The sequence below is a fragment of the Lactuca saligna genome, chromosome 7 (assembly GCF_052625555.1).
Source record: "Lactuca saligna cultivar CGN05327 chromosome 7, ASM5262555v1, whole genome shotgun sequence".
Classification (NCBI taxonomy): Eukaryota; Viridiplantae; Streptophyta; class Magnoliopsida; order Asterales; family Asteraceae; genus Lactuca; species Lactuca saligna.
The window spans coordinates 61,354,836-61,372,945 of NC_136423.1; the positions used below are offsets into that span (position 1 = coordinate 61,354,836).

The window sequence follows — 18,110 nt, forward strand, 5'->3', positions numbered from 1 at the left end:
ACTAGAACATGACCCATCAGTATGTTACGATAGTCGTTCAAATGTCTCAACAACGGATGACGCCATTGATGTGAAGTTAGACCTGCGTGAGTATCTCATGTGTTACTATTCTTGATTCTTGGTGTATTTTACTTTCAATTGGGGTTACAGGTACAACTAATTCAGTAAGGCCATTGAGTGGATTAGTTAGTGTTGCTTACACCCCGAAGATTGCACTTCAGTTTTGCAGTCCTAGGTCCTTGCTAACCTTTATTTCTTTCTATTAAAATTGCAATATAAAGAAAATAATTTTGATCCTGAAAATTTAAAATCGTGAGAACTCTATCAGTTCCTTGTTTCACATATAATGCTCCATCGGTTCCCCTAAAAGAATAAGGGTTTGAGCTTTCACTTTAGGTTTTAGGAACCTTCATTGGATCATATATACGTATGAATTAATTGAAGTCAACCTGAGACGCCCAATCATTAATCAGTTAAAAGGTTGTTTTCCAACAGAGGGATATTCTCTCAGAATACTATTCTAATGGATTCTTTGTAAGCCTAACTTGTGAATTCGCAACTGATCCAAGAATGGCCCAAAGGAATATGATATCCGTTTGTTTCTTGTTAACCAACACCACTAATCGTATCGTATGCCCATAAACATTATATCGAAATTTTGTATAACAACATAAGAGAACTGCTTTTGTGAATGTATACATTGATAGAACAACTAGAAAGACAACATTATTACACAAATTTACATCGTTTAGACTCAGTTCTCCTCCATCGCCTCCACTTTATCATGATAATTAAATCTGAATAAACCTTAGCTAACACCAATACCTCGTACCTCATTTTTAATTTTTCAGTGCGCTCTGTTCGTATCCTTGTTGCTGGTGATCAAGGACGCCATTTGAATCCCACGAGTTTGAGGAAGCTGAATTCGCATCGAACTCATTCGACCACCAAGTCATCATGTCCTTGGAACCATCCATTTCCTTGAAATAGTCAAATTCATTTGCCTGTGCTTGATCTAGTTGTATCGGATTAGCTCCTTTGTTGTTCAAGAACTCATCGATTTCAGCTTGTAGTGCCCAAAACTGCTGGAATTCCATGCCTGGCTGTTTCATACCAATTGATTCCGGTACTTGTGATGATGATTCGGGAACATTAACTCTATCGATGGAATTCTCCATTTGGTTCATCAACATATTATTTGGTAGGGAATACATGTTATTATATGGTCGAAAAAGTTCAGCCTTTTGATGTGCATCAGGTAAAGCATATTGCATCATTAGAGGGTTTGATGATTCACTTAGAAGTTGGAGACGATGCATCATCTTTTCTTGGATTGGGTTCAACTTGAAAGGCCACATCGCCAGATTAGGAGAGTGATTAGGGTTTTCAAGGTTTTGGAGTTGCATGTGAAGTTGGAGCCTTTCAATGGCGGAATTGCTTAGACTTTCCATTTCGTTCCCATTTTTGGAGTCTTGAGTTGAACCATCGAGCTTATTACCATGAGACTGCTTGCGTCTTCCAAGCAATTTCTTCTTCAATCTTGTATTCCAATAGTTCTTGATATCATTATCAGTTCTTCCAGGCAATTGAGCAGCAATTATAGACCACCTATTTAATTGCAAAAGTGATTCAGATACAATATTAGCTCATACATAACAACCACGAACTAACAAAAGCATGTATACATAAATCAATAAGAAATTTGAGCATGTTATAACGCAGGTTATATTCTTTGAACAAGAGCATCATGGTCAAGTGCAAAGGACAAACGGGAGAGAGAGAGAGAGAGAGAGAGAGAGAGAGAGAGAGAGAGAGAGAGAGAGAGAGAGAGAGAGAGAGAGAGAGAGAGAGTAATACCTGCTGCCAATACTAATATAGAGGCTGCAGATGGTGTTGTCTTCTTCTTCAGAGAATCCTCCGTGCTTGATATTAGGTCGAAGGTAATTCAACCACCTGAGTCTGCAACTTTTTCCACACCTTTTTATGCCTGTATACGTACAATCGTTTAGGTTAAAACGCAAGGAAGGTTATTGTCAGAAAAACGAACTTGCTAGAAAAGGAAATATTGTAAGCAAAAGATGAAGATGCATACCAATCTTTTGTGGAAGAGCGATCCAGTTGCCACCAGTACCATATTTTTCAATATAATCTTTGAGCTTAGCATCTTCTTCGGGAGCCCATGGCCCCTTCTTCACGTTTGCTTTGTCACAACAAGGTGCTCTTCCCATCTTTGTTTAGTTCGTGTACCTTTGGACTCGATCAAAGCTTCTCTGTATTTCTCTCTCTTTGCGTCTCTGGGTTGTGTTTGGATAAATGTAAGCGATGACCTGAGATTTATAGTGGGAATGCCAATTAGGGTTGGATGTGGTTCCTTTTAAAGAAAAAAAAGTCTTCTGCTAGGGTTTTGGTGTGTTTAACAACTCGAGCATAGAATACATACTTTAATTAATTATTTTTAAATTCTCAAAGTTCTGTGATATATTCCTGTTCTTGATAATAATTTAATAACTACTCCTTGTCAAAGTACTTAGCTTTTTAATCCAAAATGTTTTAGTATTTTATTAATTTTCAAACAGTACTTTTATCATATTTTAAATTTACTTGTAATGACTTAAAAGATAGTAAACAATAGAGAATAAACAACGTAATTAGTACGTTAGTAAATAGATTATGTGAATAAATGTAATAAGTTCAAAACTGGAAAACTACTAATACATTGAAACTTCGGATTGAAAATTAATTAATACATTGGGGTTTTGTTTTTAAATGAAAGTAATAATGATGCAACCAGACAAACAACTGCGCAATTATCTTCCTTATCTTTAGATATAAATATTCTAAAGCAGACTGGGGAAAATGGTTTCTTTTATGTTTAAAGGTAATGGTGCAAGTAAAATCAAGAAAGAAAACTCCATGATATTTGTTTGTCGCCAACCTCCTGTGTATTGTACTTCATTATTATTGCGACAGTTGTATTTTTGATAAAAATTGAACAAATTAAAGTTGGGTTCATTTCTCACTTCTAATAAGTTAAAATTATTTATCTTTTATCTTGAAATTGAAGATAGTGTCACTTGTATATGAGGAAATGCAAAATAAGTGTTACTTGTATAAGCGCAAATTGAAAACAGTGTAAATTGAAAATGATTTAATTATTTTGTTAGTCCATTAAGTCCATGAGAGATGATAAACTTTTGGTTCCTTTAGTTGGATCTTTTTATTGTCAAGACACTTTTGCATAAGAAATTTTAGCTGACTTTCTTCCACCTCTGTTTCGGTGGTACTCGTACAGAATATCTCCATAAAGAGTTTAGCATAGAAAAGGGGTTAGGCAAGGATACCCTTGTCATCGTATGCAAGCTTTAATCTAGCATTGCTAGAAGCGATGAAGAAAAATAGTTTAAGGTGATTGGCTTTCTAATAAGGCCAATATGTCTTGCTTTATTTTGGTGACAACATATCACACTACAATAAAACCAGTTATGACTCGCGACAAAAATTGTCGCTAAAGCTTACCATCTTGACTCATCTCGTTTCCTCCAAAATCACTTGGTGGTTTAATCCATGCTAGAAATTCTGTAATACACAACAAATCATTGACCATTGATCAGAGATTCTCCAAATACATAATAAATAACAACATATAAACTTATAAGTTAAAAAACATAAACCAAACTATAACAATATCAAAAATATAAGCAAGTTAAAATTACCAACATAAACCAATTACCAATAATCATCAAACTAACAAACTAGTAAACTATCAAATTTCCAATTGCTAAACTAACAAACTATTTAATTACATTCTAAGTTAAAACAACCAAACTATCAAATTATTAAATTACCAGTTTACAAAATACCAAAAAAAAAATCAGAAATACCTAAACAACATGAACATTATATATATATATATATATATATATATATATATATATATATATATATATATATATATATATATATATATATATATATATATATATATATGACTCTGAAGTTAAATAATATTGTTTGGTTAGAGATGGTTGTGATGGTCGTGCACACAAAAGTTTTTCATCCAATGCCTCTAATATGATCATGTAAGAACCTAATACTTTATCAAAACAAGCTCTTTCTCCAGTTTGTGTTAGATCTTTTTCTCCGTTTAAACCTTGAGTTTGTTCTAGGAGCTCGTGCACTAAATGATTATGTGTTTTCCAAAAACGATTAACAATTAAGTATAAGTAATAACTTAATTATATGACAAAATTGTAATTAAATACTTACATATTTCTCCTCTGCTACACAAGTAGAAAATATATCGTTCTTACCGGTGTGAACAACATAGAACGCTTCAACTATCTTCAAATTTTGTCTAACATTAAAAATTATATTATATTTTAAATAGATAATTACATATATAGTATGTTAGCTTTTTATACCAAGCAATACTATACGAGCTCGACCCTCCATAGTTTGAGTACTTTTGAAGTTCATGGACTTTTTTTGTTTTTGTTTTTGTTTTTGTTTTTTTTTCTGAAGCATTTTTGTGTTTGTTCGATTGGAAATACTCAACTTCCTCCTAATTATCGTTACCCATATCTATTTGGCACCAGGTTTATGATCTCTAAAACGTTTTGTTAAATTTTCATAAAAATCTCTAATATCCTAGCACTCTCTGGATCCAAGGAAACCCGATCCAAATCAAACTCTGTCTAATAAAATGATAGTTAAGGAAAAACCAATTATAATTAAACATAATAAATATTCAAATATAAATAATTTCCCCTGATATGTTGTTTTATTACATCCGATAACATGAGGGAAACTTTCTTCCAACCTATTCTATCAAAGGGGCTAACGACAACATTATCTTCCTAATCTGATGAGAAAACATGTCTTTAAGTTCTTCTACAGGATCAAATGAAAGATCCATATCAAAAGCCAAGTCTATTGGTTTACCCTTATTTTTTAACAACACCTTTTCAAGCTTAATATTCTTAGCTTTTCTTACACTTTTCTTTGGTGGAATAGCCGCAAATATAATTAAAAATTATTAATAATGATAATGTTAGCATATATATGTTGTTAGCCGACATATTTATGGGCCCTTTAGGATTTAGCCCATTAGGGTTTGGTTTTAGCTAGTATTTATTCTTCTTTTCCTTCTATGTAGCCTTTATGTTTTTCATTGTGAACCTTGTAATTTATATTTTTCAATAATCGTATGACAATATTATCATGATATCAGAGCGGTGGTTTGATATATTGTTAAAATGTTTTATAGCAGTCATCTTCACGGTTACGGGGGGTAGTCATCTATGGTCGAGCCCTGAACAAAAATTTCTAAGGTTATTGTAGCTGTTTCGTTTCTAATTTATTTTATACTCCTTCGCAATTGATGTTCATTTTCTTGTTGGTATTCGTTCTCTGTTGTTGTTAGTTCGTTGTTGTTCGATCTCTTGCTATTCGATTGGCAACTTCCGCTGGTTTGTTGCACTTCTCATTCTCTGATTTCTTATGTATTATTGTGGTTATTTATCCATTGCCAACATGACTAGAAATGATGATTCCCTTCAATCAATCAGTGCTCGACTTGATAGAAAAAGTTATATGTATTGGAGTTATGTTATGAATAACTTCCTTCATGGGAAGAATATGTGGGGCTATGTCACTAAGACTAACGCCAAACCTTAAGTGCCTTAAGCTGAGAATTTCGATTTGTTGGTTGATGCTTGGGAGACTGATAACTCAAAGGTCATTACTTGGATTAACAACTATATTACACAATCTATTAGTATGAAGCTTGCTAAATATGACAAAACAAAAGAAGTTTGGAATCACTTTGACAGACTGTATACTCAGTCCAACTTTACTAAACATTATCAGTTAGAATATGATATTCGTGCCATTCAGCAAAATGACTTGAGTAATCAACATTTCTATGTTGCTATGCCTGATTTGTGGGATCAATTGGCTCTTACTGAATTTAAAGAGTTAAAAGATTTTGAGCCTTATATTGCTATGAGGGAAGAACGACGTTTGGTCCAGTTTTTGTTGGCGTTGATTTCTAATTTTGAAGGTCTATGTGGAATGATTCTTCTTCTCTCCCCTATTCCCTTAGTGGATTCTGTTGTTCATGAGTTGATTGGTGAAGAGACCCATATCAAGTCTTACGCGGATAAAGGGTTTAAAGCAACCTCCATTCCTACTTCTACTCCTATTGTGCTTGTTGTTTCCTCTAATAAGTCTTGACAAACTCCAAGGGCTGCTTATGATGAGTGTGCATTCTACAAATAGAAAAATCATTGGAACCTCAGTGTCCATTGTTAGTAAACAAGGATAAATCTAGTCATCCTCAGTATGGACAACATAATAGTATGGTCAGCAGAAATTTCAGCCATGTTCACCTCATCCTCATAGTTCTCTGTTGTTGCTCCATTAATTGATAATGAGTTAGTTGTAAACCTACCACCTTATGTATTTTGGATCATAAGGTTTTTGAGAGTTTTAGACAGCTTTTAGCCTTTAATCCTACTGCCATGTTTGCATCTATGTCTCATTGTACCTACTTCATTTGGTAACTCAGGTATACCTTCATCTTTGTGGATTTTAGATTCTGGTGCAACGCATCGTATGTCTCCTTATTTGTCATCATTTACTTTCTTTTCACGCATATCATATATCTTTGTTATGTATGCTAGTGATATATCTATGACAGTTGAGGGTTTTGGGTCTATTTCTATTCCTGGTATGTTTCTCTCTGATGTTTATTACATTCCTAAACTCACTTTGAATCTTGTTTCAGTCAGCCAATTATGTGGGTCTGGTAATTAGGAGTTCTTTTCTGATTTTGCCTGTGTTATACAAGACCAACACACACAAAAGGTGATTGGTATCGATTGTAGGGTGGGATAACTTTATGTCTTGGAGGTTCTTAAAGTGTCTGTTGTTGCTGCCTCCAACATTGATTTGTCTTCTTTTCATTTGAGTCTTTTTTCGTCTCAATTTTATCTTTGGCATTCTCGTTTCGGACATGTATCTGTATCACGTTTGAGTTTTTAGCTTCTAGTGGTGTTTTGGGTGATTTAAACACTTATGATATTTCTGCTTGTAGTGGTTGTAAAATGGAAAATTTCTTTACTTTACCTTGTTGTAAGACTATGCCTTTCTCTATTGCTCCTTTTGACATTATTCATTCTAAAGTGTGGGGTCGTGCACCAATATCCATTAAGGGTAGGTCTACATATTATGCATCTTTTATAGATGATTATTGTGACAACCCTATATTTTTCCAAAAGCAGTGTAACGCTCAAAAGTCAAATACAACGAAAACTATTTGGAATCAACTAAATTAACCTCAAAAATAAAGTGTTCAAATATCTAAGATGGGATGCACCAACTATTAGATATCGTGCCGAGGTTTCCAAAAACATAAAGAACGTTCAAAACCGAGTTATATTGAAGAAATTATAAACACTCGTATATTTACGATACGCCGTTAAAACGCTATTTAACGTAAAAAGTGAAATTTCAATAAACTACATTTTAGCCTTAAGTATCTAAACAAAAGATGTAGAGTTCGTTAGACTGTAAACATACATAAAAAGATCGCCCACATTGGACCTCGTATGAAGAAGTTACGAATTTCCTAAGTTTCGTAACAGTAGTAGAGGGCTAAAAACTCGAATTGAAGATCGAGTGTTATTTAGCTATCGCCACCTAAACGAAAGTTGAAGGACTCCACAATAGGAGTAAAATGATAAAAAGACAAACGAAAACCGACGTCGAATAAAGGAACTATAAATTTTTAACGGACTTTAACAGTCCCGGCCTATTAAAAACATATCATTAAAAATGAAGTCAAAACCAGCCGACGGAGTCTAAATGAAAGTTGTAGAGCATAATCTCACCTACACGTGGATATAAAGAATGCGAAAAACGAAGCCCGTACGCGAATGTTACGGAATTTAGAAGATGGGAGATTGGATTACACCCAGCGTAATCCAAGATTACACGCAGCGTACTAGACCCAGTGTCAAGTCCCATTGGCTGGAGTGCTCTACGCTAGCTAGACCTGAGTCGTAAGCCGTGACGCATTTTTACACCCCGCGTAACCGAAGTACTCCCCGCGTAACGCGTACGCCCAGCGTACTCCGGTGGTACGCCCCGCGTACGCGATCCTCCAGTACTATAAATAGAGGGTTTGAGCTACGGGTTTTTGGCACAATTTCTCAAACTCCCAATCACCCTCTCATACTTTCAAGCTCCAGAGACCATCCCGACGCCCTCGGTTTCCGTACCCGAGCCCCCCACGAAGGTTCTACGCTACCGAGATCCCCGAAGAGCTCAAAGACGCAGCTTTCCGCGGTTGAAATTCTGCTCGACTCTAGCCCCACTCTCTCCAACCCGAACAAGTGAGTTCATACCCCTACCTTTCAATTCTTTTCATGTTTTACGGGGGAAATACAACTACATTACAAGTCCAAGTATCATTTTATAAACATAAATGTAATATCTATCTTATAGAGTATCGATACAAACAACTTTATGTATAAAGGGTTAGTACATCACCAAATTATTTTCACCAGATAGAACATACTTTCTGAAAAACTATAATGGGTATAGTTAGTAGGTCAATCGTACATTTTACATATACATCTTGAAAAACGAAATACTTTCAAAAGAAGTAAAGTCAATCTTATTGTAACTCTATTTATACTAAGCAATGTGAGATATTCAAACTTCAACGTACACTTATGTATGCATTTCAAGCCCTGTATTGTATACTATAATCTATTGGAGGGAGAGCGTGATACTTGTGTATAGATCTATACGGGATTGACAACCCCGCACCTAAACTGTTAGCTACAGTTAGACCGTCAGGTCTGGGGTGACAAATGTCATAACACTACAACACCTGAAGAATGTTGTTACATGCAATCAGTGTCAATAGCATGGTTATAAAACTCACATGAAAGTATAAAAACAAGCTTGATTTACGAGATTCATATATGTATTCAGTTCTCTACTTTATTTTGAGCACAAAGATCTTTATCATTCAAGAACGAAAAATACTAACGCACTCCAACTTTGAGAACTTATCAAACTGTTTATAGAAAATATTGGATTTTCTGAAAACTTCGTTCATTGATTTGCTACCAAAAGGACATACTTTTTCCATACAAAACAATTATGAACTCACCAACTTAATTGTTGACACTTTTTCGAAACCACTTGTATTTCTCAGGAAATCAGTAATACAGGTAACCACCAGCTTTTGAAGAAGGAACGCTAAGGACATTTATTATTAAACATTTAGATCATCATATTGTAATATTCTTTTGAAAATATGTATAACCCAACAATATACGTTTTTATTATATATATGATGGTTGTGTACTTTCTTTACGATATTCAATTGTTATGGTACTACGTGAAGTCATCCACCCCCCGAATGTTTCCGCCATTCTGGTTTGGGGGTGTGACAGATTGGTATCAGAGCGTTGTTTATAGTGAACTAAGTATATCGAACCACATAAGATATATAAACTATAAATGCAACGGGAACCAAAAACCCTCTCACAAAACATTTTCATAAAAATATATTTTCTTTTAAAATATATACATTTTTACTCGCATGTATCAATCTCGTATCATGACATGTTTTCTAAAAAGTATTAGGGCAAGTTGCGACACTACGATTGGGCCTCGGGGTATGTAATCAAATCAAGAATAAATATAGCCTGATCAACTATATTTATCCTGGATTTGACCAATGTACGTCGAGGAATGGTCGTAGTGGACAACAAACCAAAAACTTATAAAATTATTTTAGATTTGATAATTTAAAATACTAAAGGACTATTGTTATGAATAATAGTACAATGAAAAACTTGCACTCCGTAAGATATAGTTAAACGTAGGATGTCGTTAAATAGAAATTTATTTTCTTATAAAATTCTCATACCTCTATCCCAGTACAGACAAATGGCCGGATTCCCTTTACCGGGAAACCCCTACTACCCAAACCAAGGCAACGGTGGCTAGATAGAAGAAGACTCGGAGGAAGACCCGGATGAAATCGAGGAGGAAGTCAAAGAAGAATTCGAAGTCGAAGAGGAATTCGATGTCGACGAGGAGGTCGAGGAAATTACTAGTGGGACAGACTCTGAACCGGAAGTGATCGACCCTCCTGCTCCTCATCCTCCTGAAGTCAGACCATATCACCTAGGACCCATCCCCATCTGGGGAAGCCATCTCTACTACTGGAGCCGCCAACTAGGTGTACGCCCTCCTTTCAGCATGTGTCGAGATTTTTACAATGTCAGTGGGGGATGCTCAGCTGATCGAGCACTTCCTGTTATTATGGGCACTATCGCTACCCAGAACTACCATGCGGACCAGCAAGCAGCCAGAGTTCGCGAGATCAATGCTGCTACTCAGGGTAACGCTGCAGACATTCGTCGTCTGGAAGGACTACATGAAAATACCAAAATCTACACAGGGACGCTTCAGAATCAAATGGTGAACGCACTAGTAGAAATAAGAGAGATGAAGGAACAACAAGCAGACCTTGAAAGGCGCTGATGGGAGTCAAGCAGTCGGATGCCGAATCTAGCTCCAAACGTGCAACACGCCGCAAGTAGAACTTGCTCAACACCAACAATTTTGATATAGAATAGGACCTCGGATTAAGTTTTTTTCCCTTATTTCCTTTGTATCTCTAAACGGAGACCTCTAAATAGGTCGAATTTTCCTAAACTAGAAGCAAAATGTAACACACCTTAGGTGTGACATATATATAGAAATATGAAGTACTTCTTTATATACCTCTCGAAACTTATGGGATTAACTAAATTGTTGTACCTACTTTGAAACCAAAAACTAAAGTCAAAACAAATTACAAGATACAACTAACCCTCTAGTACACGATTGTCTAAACATTAGCAACTTATAGTATTCATTCTTATTTTCTGTACCAGAACATGCCTCCTCGTAGGTCAGCACGCAAAAACTCAACTCCAGCACCACCTCAACCACCCCCTCCAACTATGGATGCAGCTATGTTCCAAACTGTTGTAACAGCCGCTGTAACCGCGACGATGGCTCAAATGAGCAACAATGGGTCAGGAGGAGGAATAAACAGCTGTACAAATGGCCCAAGCCAAGGTCGTTCCGGGGTATGCACTTACAAAGACTTCACCAACGGAAAACCTATTCCCTTTTCTGGGACTGGGGGAGTATTGGCTCTATCCCAATGGATAGAGAAAACGGAAGCCGTATTCGAAATTTGCGCATGCCCTGAAGAAAGCAAAGTAAAATTTGCTGCTTTTACATTCGATGAATGCGCACTGACGTGGTGGAACGGCCACGTCAAGACACTAACCCTAGTGGTGGCGAACTCCATGGGTTGGGAAAACCTGAAACGAATGCTCTTACGAGAATACTGACCAAGAGGCGAGATTTAGAAGCTTGAACAGGAACTGTGGGGCCTTTCGATGGTAGGGTCGGACATCGCAGGCTACACTAACAGATTCAGTGATTTGGTAACACTTTGCCCAGGGATGTTGATTCTAGAAAGCCAAAAAGTGGAGAGGTACATCTGTGGACTATCACCCCAACTTCGAGGAAGTGTGTTAGCTTCCAAACCCATGACCTTCGACAGCGCCAAGGAACTGGCACAATCTCTCGTCGATCATGGCGTCTGCCAAGGAGTCACGACTATCGTAGCTGAAACCACCAAAGGGAACAACAACAGCGATAACAATGCCAACAACAACAGCAAGAAGAAATTCTGGAACAAGAGGAAGGGGCAAACCTCACAAGAACCTTCAAAGAAACAAATGGTGGCGGTTCATGCTGCTATTGCTTCCACCACAACTCCTACTACCCCGCTGTGCCAACAAAACAATATGCATGGAACTTGCCCAAGTGCAGCAAATGCAACTACCATCACCACGGAAATTTCAGCGAGATGCACTGTAAGAACTGCGACAGGAAACGGCACACTGCCCGTTTCTGTAAAGCACCCGCGCGACCAGTCACTCAAGTTCCTGGCACTGGGATAAGCCAAGCATGTTATGGGTGTGGAGAAACTGGACACTTCAAGAGGGACTGCCCCAAGACAAGGAATGTTGGCGGTGTTGGGAGAGTGCTGGCGATAGGTCAAAATGAAGCAATAACTGATCCAACAGTGGTTACGGGTACGTTTCTCCTCGACAACATTTATGCATGCATACTCTTTAACTGTGGTGCGGGGAGAAGTTTTGTGAGTCATAAATTCAAACACCTACTTAACCAAAGACCCTAACCACTCAATAAAATATTCACTGTAGAAATGGCTAATGGTAAAACGGAAAGCACAAGTGATATGTACGTAGGGTGCACATTAAATTGAAACGAACACTTATTTCAAATCGACCTTATGCCCATTTTGATAAGAAGTTTTGATGTAATCATCGGTATGGACTGGCTGAGTCTTCACCATGCCGATATTCTTTGCCACGAAAAGGCCGTTCGTCTCAATTTGCCCAACGGTGAAACTCTTATCATATATGGAGACAAACCTAGTTCCAATTTGCAAATCATCTCCTGTGTTAAAGCACGAAAATATCTTCGCAAGGAATACCATGCCTTTCTAGCCCACGTAGTAGACCAAAAACAAGAACCAAAGAACATTAAAGACATTCCGGAAGTTTGCAACTTCCCAGACATTTTCCCAGAAGATCTTCCAGGAATTCCACCAGAACGCCAAGTCGAGTTCAGAATCGACTAAATCCCTGGAGCTACTCCAGTAGCAAAGTCGCCTTACCGTTTAGCCCCAACCGAGATGCAGGAACTGTCCAGTCAATTAAACGAGGTTCTAAGCAAGGGCTTCATCAGACCGAGCTTCTCACCATGGGGAGCACCGGTCCTATTCGTGAAAAAGAAGGACAGATCTTTTCGCATGTGCATCGATTACCGGGAGCTGAACAAACTCACAATCAAGAACCGATATTCCCTTCCACGCATAGACGATCTGTTCGACCAACTACAGGGAGCGAGCTACTTCTGAAAGATCGACCTAAGATCTGGTTATCACCAACTGCGAGTACTGGAAGGAGACATCCCCAAAACGGCTTTCCGAACACGCTATGGTCACTAGGAGTTTGTAGTAATGCTCTTCGGATTGACAAATGCTCTAGCGGTGTTCATGGACTTGATGAACCGAGTATGTCGTCCCTTCCTGGATAAATTCGTGATCATGGTCATAGATGATATACTCATCTATTCTAGAAGCCAGGAAGAACACAGCCAACACCTTCGCCAAGTTTTGGAAACACTGAGGGCAGAGAAGCTGTACGCAAAATTTTCAAAGCGCGAATTTTGGATTTGGTAGGTGGATTTCCTAGGAAATGTAGTTAGCGAGGAGGGGATACACATGGATCCTTCGAAGATCAAGGCAATAGAGAGTTGGACGACTCCAAGAACCCCTACAGAAATCCGGCAATTTTTGGGACTCGCCGGGTATTACCGAAGGTTCATACAAAATTTCTCCAAGATTGCCAAGCCACTCACCACCCTAACTTAGAAGAGTGTGACGTTCGACTGGGGAGATAAACAAGACACCGCATTTAAAACGCTAAAGCGAGCATTATGTAGTGCGCCCATCCTAACCTTGCGAGAAGGAACGGAGGACTTCGTGGTCTATTGCGATACATCAAACCAAGGACTCGGGTGTGTCCTGATGCAACGTGGGAAGGTCATCGCCTACGCCTCAAGGCAACTAAAGACGCACGAAGTGAACTACACAACACACGATCTTGAGCTAGGAGCAGTCATTTTCACTCTAAAGATATGGAGACACTACCTCTACGACACAAAATGTACGATCTTCACCGACCATAAAAGCCTCCAACATATCCTCAACCAGAAAGAACTCAACATGAGACAAAGACGGTGGGTAGAACTACTAAATGATTATGAATGCAAGATTTGATATCATCCCGAAAAGGCTAACGTGGTGGCCGATGCACTCAGCCGGAAGGAATACTCGGGCCGCAGAGTGAAGTCTTTAACCATGACAATCCATTCACACCTGTCCACATAAATCAAGGAAGCTCAAATAGAAGCCTTAACATCTGAGAATGTGGCAGGGGAAGCCTTAAGGGGAATGGAGAAGAAGTTTGAAGTCAAGAGTGATGGAGTTCATTACTTCATGGATCAGATTTGGACACCGCAGTTTGGAGGATTTAGAGAAGTCGTCATGAACGAAGTGTTGGGTTTTGAGCAATCTAACACTTCGTAAGTGTGCATGCAACCCTAATAAACCTTGGATCTATGTTTGTCTAAATACATGCAAAATAATAATTTTCCAAGGTTTATAACCTATCTAACATGGCATGGGGAACATTTCAACATAAAAGAGTTAGAAGAGATTACATACCTTTTGGTGAGTTTGGTTCTAAGGAGTTTGAGGGCCAAGCACCAATAGTGTGAATGCCTCAAATGGAATCACAAACACCACAAACTCTTGGAAAACTTTGAGAGAGTATACACCTTGTATAAAATCGGCCACACACATGCACACACACACTAGTTCACTAGTTTTCTCTTAGGCTCCATTTCATGCTCCATAAGCATGCTTATATAGTGTGCATGGTTAGGGTGAAACCCTAATAACCCATGTCTTTTCCTTTTCCAAGGATCCATGGGTTAAAAGCTCCATGGATCATCCATGGACTTCCACATAAGCCTAGCCCATTAACAAATGAGTATTAGCCCACACTATATAAAACAAATAGCCCATAATTTAATTAGTATTCCTTTTAATCTCTAAATTAATTCATAATTAATTTAAGACTAAAACTAATTAAATAACGTAACTTCATATTAATATATTATAACTCATAATATATTAATAAACATATGTGTATAACTCTCATAAAATTATCCATAATAGTTTGGATGAGATGCAACCCAAATGGACCATGCCGGTCGGGTCAAGTATATACCAAATAAGTTATGGACTTAGACACCTTATCCAACAGACTCCCACTTGGATAAGTCTAATAACTATATTTGCCTATAACTTCAGGAACCAACCAACAATCGTAGCTCTCGAAAACTCCCTCGAACAATGAAGACTCTGTCGAACTATGAAGCGCCATTTTAGATAAGTGATCACATAATCCTCTGTTCTCATGATATCAGCCGGACAAACACATGGAACTATGTTTTGCTTATTGTCTAGCAGTTGTTTCTCGATTTTCCGATTTGTTTGACGAAGAACTTCACTAAACACATCGGTTTAGTTCTGACCAGGCCTGGTACATGGGTCAACACAAAATCATCGAGGGGCCCAGATATCGCTTCTATTTCTAGAAGGAACAGATAAACTTCGACTGATATGCTTGTTCTACTACTTATTGAATTGTACACAAAGGCACGTTTTATAACATCAAGTTACTGATGCGTTTACGTGCAATCAATGCATAACCAACTCATAGGTAACAACTCATATCTCTAGGTTTAAAGATTTATATGATGTTATCATCTCACGATCACTCGAGATAAATTCCATGAAGTGATACAAGTGAGCGTGGGTTTATACCAATACTCATAACTTATGAGTACTCATGAATGTTGCAGCAACCATTGCCATGTCTAAACACCTTTAAGGCATCTACAAACCCAATTCATGACAATCTTGATTCATACCTACTTCCGACGTATGATCGATTGTGGAGGTTTGAATAAATTAATTATTCTGGAAGTCAAAACATGCAAAACTGAAACAATAGTAAATAATTGACAATGATAGTAACACTTTACTCATAAATAAATCACAAATTTTATTCATCATCAAACGTCGATTACATTTTACAAGTTTCAGGAAAACTATCTAATCTGTAAAACTAATATCGTCCCTCAGCCCGATGCGTCTCGCATGCTGAAAATGCTTAACCCTCGTCAGTCCCTTCGTAAGGGGATCTGCAGGATTCTCATCCGACGATATCCTCCTTGTTACAAGGAGTCCTTCTTCAATCTTGTGTCTTATGAAGTGATATTTTCTGTCAATGTGTCGGGATCTGCCATGATCTCTTGGTTCCTTGGCTAAGGTAACCGCACTATTGTTGTCACAGAAAATCTCTATAGGTTCCTTAATAGCTGGTACAACTCCAAGGTCTCCGATGAAGTTCTTTAGCCATATCGCCTCCTTCGCTGCTTCACTCGCTGCTATATACTCTGATTCACAAGTCGAATCAGCCACCGTCTCCTGCTTGGAACTCTTCCAAGAAATTGCCCCTCCATTTAAGGTAAAGATCCAGCCCGACTGAGAGCGGAAATTATCCCTATCAGTCTGAAAACCAGCATCACTATACCCTAATATTTTCAAGTCATCACTGCCACCAAGGGTAAGGATCCAATCCTTAGTCCTCCGCAGGTACTTGAGAATGTTCTTTACCGCGGTCCAATGAGCCTTGCTAGGGTTCCCCTGATACCTGCTGACCATGCTCAAAGCAAATGCCACATCAGGACGGGTACAAGTCATAGCATACATGATCGAGCCAACTGCGGAAGCATATGGTAATTGGCTCATCTCAGCTATCTCTGCCTGTGTACTCGGACTCTGAGTCTTACTCAGTTTGGTATTGCTTTGGATCGGTAAATCTCCTTTCTTGGAATTCTCCATGTTGAACCTTTTCAACACCTTATCCAAGTAGATACTCTGACTAAGTCCAATTAGTCTTCTACTCCTTTCTCTTAATATCCTTATCCCTAGGATATAGGTAGCCTCCCCTAGGTCCTTCATAACAAAGCACTTCCCAAGCCAGGACTTAACCTCCTGCAAGGTTGGGATGTCATTTCCTATGAGTAGTATGTCATCCACATATAGTACCAAGAAGCTAACTATACTCCCACTAGCTCTGACATACACGCAAGACTCATCTTCGCTTCTCAAGAAGCCAAATTCTTTTACCTTCTCATCAAAACAAATATTCCAGCTACGAGATGCTTATTTTAATCCATAAATGGATTTCTCAAACTTGCATACTCTATTAGGGTACTCTGCATTGACAAAACCCTCTAGCTGATTCATGTACACATCCTCAGCCAACTTTCCATTAAGGAAAGCGGTTTTGACATCCATTTGCCATATTTCATAATCATGAAATGCTGCAATGGCTAACATAACCCTAATAGACTTAATCTTTGCTACCGGCGAAAAGGTTTCATCATAATCAACACCTTGAGTTTGAGTAAAACCCTTCGCAACCAGTCGAGCCTTATAAGTATGCACTTTTCCTTCCATGTTTGTCTTCTTTTTGAAGATCCATTTGCACCCGACTGTTTTACGGCCTGGTATATTGTCAACCAAGTTCCAAACTTTATTGTCATACATGGACTGTATCTCGCTGTCCATAGTCTCCTTCCATTTAGCAGACTCCGGGCCTGCCATGGCTTCCTTAACACTGCTAGGTTCATCCAAATTTACTAGTGTACTATCACTAATAAACGTATCACCTTCCGTAGTAATATGAAAACCATAATAAAACGAAGGTGTGTTCCTAACCCGTGTGGAATGCCTCGGAGGTACAGACTCGTCAGCTGGATCAACAGGAGTTTCCTCCTCAGGTTGATTGCTAGTGTCTGAGGTTCCTTCACCAATTGATTCTTGAATTTCTTCAAGATCAATCTGCCTCCCATTGTCTCCTTGGCTTATAAATTCTTTCTCGCAAAAGATCCCTCTTCGTGCTACAAAGACCACATTCTCACTGGGTCTGTAGAAGAGGTAACCGAAGGATTTCTGTGGGTAGCCGATGAAAATACACCTTTCACTTCGGGGTTCAAGCTTATCATGAGTTTCGCGCCTCACGAAGACTTCGCAACCCCAAATTTTGATGTGGTCCAAATTGGGAACCTTCCCAGTCCACATCTCATGAGGTGTTTTGGTAACCTTCTTTGTAGGGACTAGATTAAGGATATGGGCGGCAGTCTCTAAGGCATACCCCCAAAAAGAGATTGGTAACGAAACTCGACTCATCATAGAGCAAACCATGTCCAACAAGGTTCGATTACGCCTCTCAGCTACACCATTCAGCTGTGGTGTCCTGGGAGGAGTCAATTGTGAGACAATCCCACAC

General features: G+C 38.4%; 1 protein-coding gene across 1 annotated transcript; it reads right to left on the reverse strand.

The window, feature by feature from the left end:
- Positions 1–639: 639 nt before the first annotated feature.
- Positions 640–2,363, reverse strand: MYB36 (myb domain protein 36). The gene is made up of 3 exons (XM_078962722.1): positions 2,093–2,363; positions 1,858–1,987; positions 640–1,608 (listed from the first exon to the last, which is right to left on the reverse strand). Exons 1-3 carry the CDS (start codon positions 2,226–2,228, stop codon positions 840–842), a joined length of 1,035 nt encoding a protein of 344 aa, XP_078818848.1. The 5' UTR covers positions 2,229–2,363; the 3' UTR covers positions 640–839.
- Between the last annotated feature and the right edge of the window lie 15,747 nt (positions 2,364–18,110).

Excerpts from the sequence above, each read along its gene's own strand:
- MYB36 (XM_078962722.1), bottom strand. The coding sequence starts at position 2,228 with ATGGGAAGAGCACCTTGTTGTGACAAAGCAAACGTGAAGAAGGGGCCA. Across the intron at positions 1,988-2,092 it reads CGCTCTTCCACAAAAGATTG|GCATAAAAAGGTGTGGAAAA; the intron begins GTATGCATCTTC and ends GTACGTATACAG. Across the intron at positions 1,609-1,857 it reads TATATTAGTATTGGCAGCAG|GTGGTCTATAATTGCTGCTC; the intron begins GTATTACTCTCT and ends GCAATTAAATAG.